The 11,492-nt window shown below is 41.3% G+C and overlaps 1 protein-coding gene across 1 annotated transcript in view; it reads left to right on the top strand.

Moving 5' to 3' along the window:
• The first annotated feature begins 220 nt into the window (after positions 1 to 220).
• LOC116053893 (glycerol-3-phosphate acyltransferase 4) overlaps positions 221 to 11,492 on the top strand; it is a 28,654-nt gene continuing 17,382 nt past the window's right edge. Inside the window, exons 1-3 of the mRNA XM_031305112.2 lie at positions 221 to 433; positions 1,803 to 2,445; positions 9,923 to 9,992. Coding sequence (XP_031160972.1) covers positions 2,278 to 2,445; positions 9,923 to 9,992 — 238 coding nt within the window. The 5' untranslated portion in view covers positions 221 to 433; positions 1,803 to 2,277. The remainder of the gene's footprint in view (positions 434 to 1,802; positions 2,446 to 9,922; positions 9,993 to 11,492) is intronic.

Here is an 11,492-nt window from a genome sequence, read left to right as displayed (position 1 = left end):
TGGAAAGTGTTTTATATCTACAGATTACACATTTACATACCGATTGTCAATCTGTTCACACAGTTATTGAGACAAATCTCTCTCCATAAATATTTGCCCTCCCCTAGCCACTTAGAAATGATTACTGCTTTATAAAATCTCATCAAAATCATCAAAACATTGCTCAGCAGCGCCACTAGTGGTCATAGAAGGTATATCTCTTAAAGTGCAGTACCTTGTTTTGGCCACTAGGTGTCAGGGCGGAACTTGAGTGACGTTCAGCCGAGTAGAGGAGTGCTGTTCAGTTAATACGTAGTACGTAGCCAGCACCACCGAGCTGCCCGTTGTCTGCTGTCCATGTTGTTCGCCGGGTGGAGTTTGGCTACAGTCTGCAAGACAAAGACGAGTGATTGACCAGCCTAAGCCTACTGTACCGGACGTAACATGACTGAAGGTTAGTTAAATACTTGGTCCGTTTAAATACATTCATGTTAACTCCTGGTTAGGATAGTAACGTTAGGCTGTAAGATACCGCTAATTGTACAACCAAACCAAGCTTATAACTAAAAAGGTTGGCTCAGCATTTCATTTACACCCGGGCGGACGGTCCTCTCTCTGGGGGGTGCTGAGCTAGCTAAACGAGGTGGAGCTCGGGAGGCCACAAGCTCACTTTAGACTTTAAATTGTTTATGTGCTCACGTTGACGTTAAAGTAGTCTTGAGTTCCATGACTAGCTAGCTTAAGTCGTACTTGTATGCTAATTGCCGTTGTGAGAGCTAACGTTCCATTCCATTCCTAGCTAACTGGTAACTGTTAGCTAACGTTACAGTTACTGGGGACGGAGCCTCTCGTTAGCATCATCAGAGGAGATGAAGACGGAGCATGGATGTAGCTATAATAAGAAGGGACGGAGGGCCTCTAACGTTATCTCTGCAGCACTGTTAACTCATAACAGAAACGTCTGTTTATAAAGTTATCTGCCCCTTCGCTGAAAAGGGATACATGCCCGTTAATCAACCGTTAACGTAGTCCGTTTGTAACCAGATCAATTCTCCAAGCATTCACCTTTTACAGTGTTAAACACATGTACATTTCTGTCAATATACACTGTATATACTGTTGTATTTAACTACCTCAGATATATAAGCAAACTGTAATGGTTTAATCTATAAAATATCAGAAAAAAATGTCTTTTAAATGTCTTGTTTTGTCAGTCCAAATGCCAGAGATGCTCAGTATAATATGATCTAAAACGGTAAAGAGCATGAAACCTTCCTATTTGAGAGGCTGAAAACTGCAATTTCTGCCGTTCTTGCATGAAAAAATACTTAAATGATTAATCGATTATAAAAAATAGTTGGCAATTAATTTTCTAGGATCGACTAATTGATTAGTTGTTGCAGCTCTCTCTCTCTCTATCTATCTATATCTATATATATATATATATATATATATATATATAGAAATAGAAATCTGTACATAGTAGTCAAATGTTTATGTTTACCTTGTTCAGCTTTGTTAAGTCATGTGTCTATTTCTATATTTGTACTTAACAAAAAGACAGATTTAAGTTCCTTAAGTGTTTACACCTACTTTGTCATTAAAGCTCCAGATTATTCCGTGATTAGTGGCATCCATTTCTTTTTACTTTGCAATAACTTTGCACACGGGACCGGTATTCAAAGTTATTAACGTTTCAGAGGAAACACAGGGAACTGTTTTCTGTTTTGCATTATTAAGTTACACCATAAGTGCTCGGTTCATAGAGGGGATACTACTGTGACATGGATCTTTCTGAGTGTCTGTTTGTACATCTTTTTCAGGTCTGTGTTGACACTGAGCCGCTGGATCTTCGCCAAACAAAAGAACCACCTGCTGTGCCTGCTTGTTTCATTGTTTACATCTCTGTCGCCAGCGGGAGGCTTTCGCTCAGATAAGCAAAGGACATCTGCAGCAGAGGATCTGTCTTTATGACGTTGCAACCGCTTTAAAAGACGTGACAAAAACCTGGAGTAAATTTTTTCAACTGAGTTTCTGAAACCGATTGAGGGTAAACATGATGAAATTCAGTGATATTGCCCCAGAGGGCCTCGCCAAGACGGCCACTTGTACTTTATATATGGGTTCTCTGTTCAGTGTGAGGAGAAGCTCCGTCCCCTAAGTTATCTTGATGAAGGCCTTTTTCTGACAGAAGATCGGGGCCACTTGAGGCCAGGAGGCGGAGTGCTGTGCCTCTCTGCTTTGCCCTCTTAAATTCAACCCTTTCTGACAGATTTCGTCGCACATCTGACTTTCAAGATGGAGCTCTTCTTCAACCCTTTTGACAACTTGGTGTGTATCCTGCTCGGCATCTCCCTCACCGTGTGGTTCACCCTGCTGCTGGTCTTCATTATCGTGCCTGCCATCTTTGGTGTGTCCTTCGGCATCCGGCGTCTTTACATGAAAACCTTACTGAAGCTCTTTGAGGTAAGAGTTTGCCGCATAGCGTTGTCTGTTTATTTGAAGAAACTAGTTCAGTGCTCGTTTGTAGCGAGTGCTTGGTTCCCAGTATTATTTTCCCACAACTTAATTGTGTAAATTCTCACAAACATGTTGGACAAAATGCATTTATAAAACTATAAAACTCTTGGTTCCCTGTCTTGTTGCCTGCAGCGTTGTCGGGTTGTAAAGTAACTAGTAACTAAAGCTGTCAGATGAATGTAGTGGAGTAAAAAGTACAATATTTCTCTCTGAAATGTAGCGGAGTAGAAGTAGGAAGTGGCATAAAAAGAAGAGACTCAAGTAAAGTACAAGTACCTCAACATTTACACTTAAGTACAGTACTTGAGTAAATATACTTAGTTACATTCCACCGCTGTCGAGAACCACTCATCCGATGGTAAAGTACTGCATTTATATAGCGCCTTTCTGCCTTACTAGATAAAGCACAGAGTCCTCGATTTATAGTTAGATGAGAAAAAATAGGACGTTAACTGCAGTTTGAGGTGATGTGTTATAGTGTGTGTGTGTGTATATATATATATATATATATATATATATATATATATATATATATATTAGGGCTGGACAATTTTGGCTAAAATCATAATCACGATTAATCGAACAAGTTACCTCGATTACGATTATTGAACGATTATTTTACATTTTTTTTCTTTCCTTATACTGTAAATATGTTCACGGTTATTTTTTCTAATGAAAGAGTGCATCATCCTATGTTTGTGATTCTAAAATAAGGAAACAACACACAGATAAGCAATTGATAACAACTGAACTGAAATCTACAACAGTAGATTTTACAATGAAATAAAAACGTCTTATAAAAAAGTAATTTAAGTTTTAATGTAAAAAAAAAAAAAAAGAAAGAAAGTTTCCTAAAAATGTAGAAAATAAATAATAAATGTCCATCAGAAGATTAACGGGAACCTGTGGTTAACTATCTTTTCGGAGTTAAACTCCTGCGCCGGCCGTCACTCTCACACACTCTCACACACTCACACACACACACACACACACACACACACACACACACACGTCCACAGCGCTGCAGGCAGAGGCCCCGTCTGTGTTGAGCAAAACATTACGTGAATTACTACGAGAATGGACGTGCATTTAATAAAGGAAAAGTGCACAAGTATTAGCATCATTTGTTGTTGTATGTGACGCTAAGGTCTGGTGACGATGCTATAAAGACCGTTGCCGTGGTTACATCCCTCCCTTACCCCTCCTACCAGTCCCTATGGCCACTTGGCCAGTGGGAATGCAAACGGGAAAAAAGATTTTGGGGGAGAGTAGTTCTTAGAACTGCTTAGAAGTGTACTTTACCTCTAAAAAGTACAAGTACTATCCGATCGGAAAGCACCTATGGTCGCAGACTGGATGGGGCGGAGTCACGCGACTACACACGCGGCGGCCGTAATGTTTTAAGGGGAAAGTACATTAACACACAGTGGGCGGCCGCGGAAATATTAATAGGATTAAAAGACCGGAATAACCGACTTGGTAAAATTACGTCGGTTATAGGCTCTGAATTTCGGTTACAATTATTTTTTGATTAATCATCCAGCCCTAATATATATTATTAGTGCTGTCAGTTAAATGCGTTATTAACGGCGTTAACGCAAAGCCAAGCACACGGCTGATGACCAAGCAACCGGCTGATGACCAAGCAACCGGCTGATGGTCAAGCACACGGCTGATGGCCAAGCACACGGCTGATGACCAAGCAACCGGCTGATGACCAAGCAACCGGCTGATGGCCAAGCACACGGCTGATGACCAAGCAACCGGCTGATGGTCAAGCACACGGCTGATGGTCAAGCAACCGGCTGATGGCCAAGCACACGGCTGATGGCCAAGCACACGGCTGATGGCCAAGCACACGGCTGATGCGAATTCTCCGCCTCCTCGTCAAAGCCGTTACATTGTGTGAGATTATTTGCCCCAAGTGTGAATGACTGCCCCAAGTGTGAATGTTAGTGTGAAATTGAACACTACAGTATATGCCAATGTTGTTTTCAATAAAAAAATCATTTGCACAAAGCAAGCCGATCCACTTTTCCATGTTGATAAGAGCATTTAAATGAGAAGAAATAATGGGACATTTAGAATAGATAAAAATGTGCGATTAACTATGACATTAATGCGATTAATCTATAAATATTTAATTAATATTAATTAAATATTTTAATCGTTTGACAGCACTAATATATATATATATATATATATATATATACTGTAGGGCTGTGTATCAGGGATATGTCACCAATTTAGCTTGGACATGAAAGAGATTCTCAGAGAACGAATGATGTAAATTGTTAATAGTAATGTAGACGTTAAGAATTGACCCTAAAGCTACGTAAAAGTTACGTAAAGAGAGACATTTTTTTACAATTGATTTCTTTAGTGCAAAGGGTGTGATGCCGAGACGGAGACCTAAAGCCATGGCAGTTTTTCCCTCGCCAGAATTTCGCCTAACTTTGTAGCGTTATTTAGCGTGACATGGATTCCTCAGATCGTCTAGTTTCATTCGATACCAACATCTTCAGTCTAGCTTAGAAAAACTTAAAAAAACATCTCATGATTTTATAAATCAATATCGGCTCATTTTAGATGCCACCCTAATGTGTTAATCATTATGTGTTAGCTGAGGATGGAGCGGAAACACGTAATACACACAATGTCACAGTACAGTATGTCTCAAGGTGTGTTTGTATTCTTGCAGTTATGATGCTCTGTCTTCACAACCTGTTATTCATCAACCACAGTTTGTACCAGTTCTTTAAGAGCATCCTGTATTTGTTCTGGCTGCGTTTTGTCCGCCCTTTCAGTCAACATTTACAACAGTCATGTTTGATTCTGGAAAAGCAGTTCCCTGTATACAACTACAGCTGCAAAGATTCATTGATTAGATGTCAACTGTTGAAAATTCTCTGCTGTCAGCTTGTTAAATGTGAATATTGTTCTAGTTTCTTCTCTCCTCTGTGACAGTAAGCTGAATATCTTTGAGTTGTGGACAAAACAAGACATTTGAGGACGTCGTCTTGGACTTTGACATTTTAGAAACCAAACAACTAATCCATTAATCGAGGAAATAATCAACAATAAAATAATGGTTAGTTACATCCCTAAATTATCCAATATAAAGCGGTAGTTCTGTTGAAGTTGCCCATTTTCCGGCATTGGTCAGGTGCCGGCGTTACGCTTGTCTTTAGCATCCAACCGGTGGTTTTTGTTTTCACTGTCTGACGCAGATTAGCATCACCGCCACAGGGCGAGTCTTCCCTTGTTATGTTACTGAAGACAACAGGAGTGCAGACACCTTGTCTGTGACTGTTGTCTGTAACTGGTGTCTGTGACACAAACTACAAACACCACACCGGACCTAGCTAGACCGGAAACTAAACAACAGGCACGCCGCACACATTTGTTTGGGCTTGTGAGGCCGGCCAAAGAGTAGTAGGCTAACATTACGTTTTGAGTGGATGGCGAGCGCGAGACGCTGAAATGGATGCCAAAAAGATTCTGAATGGAAAGTTTACTTTTAAAAAGTTGCCAAATGGTTCCATTGACAAGACCAAAGTGATCTGTGTGTTTTGTCGTTGTGAACTGAGCTATCATCGCAGCACGTCCAGTCTGAAATACCACTTGATGGCCAAGCACACAGCTGATGGCCAAGCACACAGCTGATAGCCAAACATACAGCTGATGGCCAAGCACACAGCTGATGGCCAAGCACACAGCTGATGGCCAAGCACACAGCTGATGACCAAGCACACAGCTGATGACCAAGCACACAGCTGATGGCCAAGCACACAGCTGATGCCAATTCTCCGCCCCCTCGTCAAAGCCAGGCGACAAAAGCACAAAGCAAGCCGATCCACTTTTCCATGTTGATAAGAGCATTAAAATGAGAATAAATAATTGGACCAAAAGAAATCTAGGGACATTTAGAATAGATAAAAATGTGCGATTCATTGTGATTAATTGCGAGTTAACTATGACATTAATGCGATTAATCACGATTAAATATTTTAATCGTTTGACAGCAGTAGTTTAAACCAATCACAATGGTCTTGGGCGGCGCTAAGCGCCGGACAGAGCCACGGTGCCTCTGCAAAATAGTCTTGTGAGGGAACTTGTTTTGGTGGAACATGTGTACGTTCAAAAGTAGTTTTAGTCGTGCAACAGAAAACTCAGATTGGACAGATAGTCTAGCTAGCTGTCTGGATTTACCCTGCAGAGATCTGAGGAGCAGTTAACCATAGTCCTCAGAAATCCACCAGAGTTTAGAACGCCAACACAGAGAAAGAGGAAGGAGATGAACATCTGGCCGAAAAGAAGGACATCCAGCGGAATTTCTGGCGGCAACGGAGCATTCCCGGAAGTGGACCGCCGTGGATATAGTATATAATGCATCCGCTTCTGTGTGCAGTGAGGCTAGCTCAAGATGTCAGTATTTACCAGCTGACTCCAGACACAGTTATCTAGTTTCTCCTTCTGCTATCTCTGGCGAATCTTCCCTCGTAGAGCTGTCATCACTTTCCAGCCGTGAACCTCTGAGAGCAGATCTTGTGCCAGAAATAAACGGGCCGGTGGGAGCTGTGAGAGACGCTCTCAGCTCATGATTCCCGAAGTAACCGGGAGATTTTAGAGCAAAGGTCAAAGGACAGATGCAGTACCGACTGTGTGAACCTGAAGCAAATGTGTCATTACTTTAATGCAAAAGGTCTCCTTATTTTAGGCGTGTTGAAATTAAAAATATATTTGTTTTGTCTTGGGCATGATTAAGTTTAGAAAGACCTCGATTTTGTTTATGCAATTAGTTGCTCAAAGAGAATACGTGTCACAAAAATCACTCACTTGAAGTAAATTTATTTATGCTGTAATCTAGAGCTGCAAAGATGAATTGATTTAGTTAAATTACTATTAAATTAATCACCAACTACGGTTTGAGTAATTTTTTAATGAAAAGAATATTATTATATTATGTTAAATGTGAATATCTTCTAGTTTCTTCTCTCCTCTGGGACAGTAAACTGAATATCTTTGAGTTGGGGACAAAACAAGACATTTGAGGACGTCATCTTGGGCTTTTTGGGAAACACTGATCCACATTTTTCACCATTTTCTGACATTTAAGAGACCAAACAACTAATCGGTTCATCGAGAAAATAATCGACAGATTAATCGACTATGACAATAACTGTTGTTGCATGTCTACTTACTTATCCCACACCTGTAATTTTTGATAGGGGATAATAACGTATTCTTTCACAGGCAGCTCTGGAGCAATAGCAAAGCACGAAGCACTCACTACTTTTTGTTCCTGTTGTTTTACTAGAAGGAGCAGCTCTGTTTTCCTCCCCTCCACCCAAAGTACTGCTGTCAACTGCAGCTGCGTGTTGATCCGTTGAATCAGTATTAAAACTTGTCACTACACGATTTAAACGTAGCTGTAAAAGCAAGCAAAAGGAATGCCAGGAGTGTGTGTGTGTGTGTCTGTTTTTTATCTGTTAGAGTAATTCTGACGAACATAGATCAATATCAGAGTAAGTGGTGGTGATGGCGCAGTGGATATGACACATGGCTTTGGTGTGGGAGGTCTGGGTTCGATTCCCACTGCGATACATCAACCAATGTGTCCCTGAGCAAGACGCTTAACCCCTAGTTGCTCCAGAGGCGTGTTTGACATATGTAGCAATTGGAAGTCGCTTTGGATAAAAGCGTCAGCTAAATGACATGTAATGTAACGTAGATCAAAATCAAAATAAGACATAACACTCTACACGCTCAACGACTAGGCACTGGATCCTTAATGTAGATGATATATAAAGCCACTCACACTAATATTTTTATTATATGTATATGCTCTAAACCAGGTGTGCCACACTGGAACATAAGTATCACATAAAGGGCCTGACGTGTAGAGCTGTAGATGAACAGTCAAATATCTTTGACTGTATTATTGCATGTTTTAAAAAGTCTTCTCACTTATCACAGTTTGGCCCTTTAAAAGTCTGCAAAAAAAGTTACTTAGCCATCAAAGAAAAAAGGGCCAAAAAAAAAGGTCGGAAAAGCAACAAACGCCAGAAAAAGCAAAAAAAAAAAAAACATTGAGAGAAAACAAAGTTTGGCAAAGGCGCCAAAAAAAGTGGCAAAAAATTGACCAAATGTTGAAAAAGAGACAAAAACCAGGTGGCCCAAAATAATTTGTGAACCTAAATTGATATGTGGGCTGTATCAAAATCTGCAACGGGCCTGAGTTGGCTCGCGCGTCTCGAGTTGGACGTGTGCTCTAAATTATTTCCTACTGTACTAGACAAACCTCTGAGTCATCGTGTGTTGTGGTATAAACTGAAGTCTGAGACTGTCGGCCAAGTGAAAACACCCAACACTTACCAGTCAATCGTATCCTGATCTGTCCTGCTTGTCTTACATCTTGAACACTGCGCTCTTTTCCTGCCTCTCTGTGTTTTTGTCTACATGTTGAAGAGGGAGAAGTGGGCATTATAACGTGAAGTGTCTCAGAACAAGGCCGTGGTTAATAGATAAGCCGTGCACGTTATTCGCCCAGGGTCAGGTTAACTTTGACTGTTTGACGTTAACAAATTTGAAGCTTGTTTCAAATTTGGCTACCAATTGCTGCCCGCATCCACTTCTAGACGCTAGTACTTGCATACAGGGCCACGAACGGATCGGCCCCAGCTTACATCCAGGACGTGGTCAAACCCTACACCCCAACCCGCCCACTCCGCTCTGCATCAGCCAACCTGCTTGCTGCCCCCTCACAGCGAGGGAGAACTAATCACTCAACGAAATCCCTGTTTGCTGTCCTGGCTCCTGAACGGTAGAATGAGCTCCCTATTGACATCAGGACGGCCGAAAGCCTACACATCTTCCGCAGAAGGCTAAAAACACATCTCTTCCGACTACACCTCAGATAAAAAAACAAAACATACAGTATATATATTCTTAAAGCTGCACTTTCATATGGCTCTTTGTAGTTTTGCGTATTTGAAGCTAATGTACTTGTACTTACTACTTGTTTTCTGGAGTTTGCACCTTCAAGGTTGAAAGCACTTAATTGGAAGTCGCTTTGGATAAAAGCGTCAGCTAAATAATGATGTAATGCTTCCTCAGCTTGTCTTGAACTTTTGCTGCATTAACAACCACACTCAGAATAGAGAGAGAACCAAAACTTGAGCAGGAAGCTGCTGTGACCGCTGTCTTCAAATCTAGAAAGTCAGGTTTAACAACATCTACAGTTGCCGCTTCAGAAACTTGTGGCACAACGGCGGCATTTTAGACTCACGATAAACACAGTTCAATGTGAGCGTTCCTTCTGTTATTGTTTAATTTGTTGATGAAGTAACATGAACGTGCTGCATTCTGTGTATTTTGTGTCACCTTTATTTTTACGCACCTTTTTGTTCTGTCTTTGCAGTGGGCCACACTCAGGATAGAGAGAGGAGCCAAAGAAAATAATCACCACCTGTACAAACCCTACTCAAATGGTAAGCTGTACTATCATTGTGCATATTCAGTAGGTGTATTTGTTTTAAGCTACGTCTACACTACTACGTTTTGGTTTAAAAACAAATTTTTTTTGCAACATTTACACCTCACGTCCACACTAAAACGGAGACATTTGGAAACACAGCTGCCCCCGTTTTGGTTTGTAAACTCCGGGGTTGTTTTGTAGTCTGGACGGACACAAACGGAGACTTTTGGAAACGACGACGCACGTCAGTCAGTCTTATCTGTTAGGTAGCTTACAGACCTTTCATTAACAGTTCCACCTCGTCCTCGCTCCAAGATGATAAATCCCTGCTCTAACTTTTCACCGTTGTTGTTGTTCTTTCTCCAAAGTAGTTTCTGTATTTTCAACTTCTACATCCATGATTTCCAACCGCAGAGTAACGTCAGACAATCTGCTTCCTGTTTACACCGGCACGCACATGCCCAGTGTGTGTGAAAGGTCATGTGATACGTGTTGTCAGACGTGTTAATATGGACAGAGATTAGTTCTGCTACTGGAGCTTAAAGGCATACTATGCAGTTTCCGTTTTTTGTCAAACAGCTACCCCTAGAGTCGCTGTGGAGTACTTGTATTTAATGTTACCCCCCCCCCCTTCTCGCGAGGGCGCCACTTACCAAACTTGCATTGCTGGTTTTGCAAGCGGCGTCCCCCCCCCCCTGTTTTGCTATCAGGATATGCCCCCCTACGAGTTTGTTTACCATTGAAATGACTTTGAAGCTGTTATATTAAGGTACAAATCTTGCATAGTGTGCCTTTAAATGCCTGTGTGCACGGAGATCGGTTTTGTCTCAAAATGCCACTTAGAAGTGAAAACTTAGTCGTGTATGTAGCCTTAGGCCGGCTACACACTGGCTGCGTAGCGTGAGCGTGTCAGCTGCGTGGCGTGTTATTTTCCGGCTCCCATGTTAACAGGTTAGAGCTTACACACTGCCTGCGTGACACGCACGTCTCACTCCCCAAAACGCATGCATGCTAGAAATAGGACCGACGCCTATTTTTCACGCGATACGCAAGCGTGTTGGAAGCGTTTCCAGGCAAAATAGAATAGGAAAAGATGTTTAGATGTCATTTTGACACAAATGCATATTAATAAATGACATTTTGATGTTTGAAAGTCTCGAGGTTTTGACATAAATGCAGATATAAATTTCATTTAAAAAAATAATAAATAATTATTGATTTTCAAATATTGCACCTGTCAATACAGAACCAAATATTCTGTAGCCTATTTTGCCGTCAATACTGCCGACGTTGTCTTTGCTGTAATCAGATTAATCAGATCAGTATATATGTATGTTTAACATGAAGTATACTGCTGCTTGAGTGCAGTAAATCAATGGGAAACATCCATGTGTACAGACGAGGCTAGCAGCAGCAGTGCCGCGTCAGACACCTTTCTGGTGTGTAAAGACATAAAAATCCACGCAGCCGCCACGCAACAGAAATGCCACGCTCACGCGACGCAGCCAGTGTG

The sequence above is a fragment of the Sander lucioperca genome, chromosome 2 (genome assembly GCF_008315115.2).
Source record: "Sander lucioperca isolate FBNREF2018 chromosome 2, SLUC_FBN_1.2, whole genome shotgun sequence".
NCBI lineage: Eukaryota > Metazoa > Chordata > Actinopteri > Perciformes > Percidae > Sander > Sander lucioperca.
The sequence above is the reverse complement of the archived record's forward strand: the minus strand, read 5'-3'. Positions and strand labels throughout refer to the sequence as shown.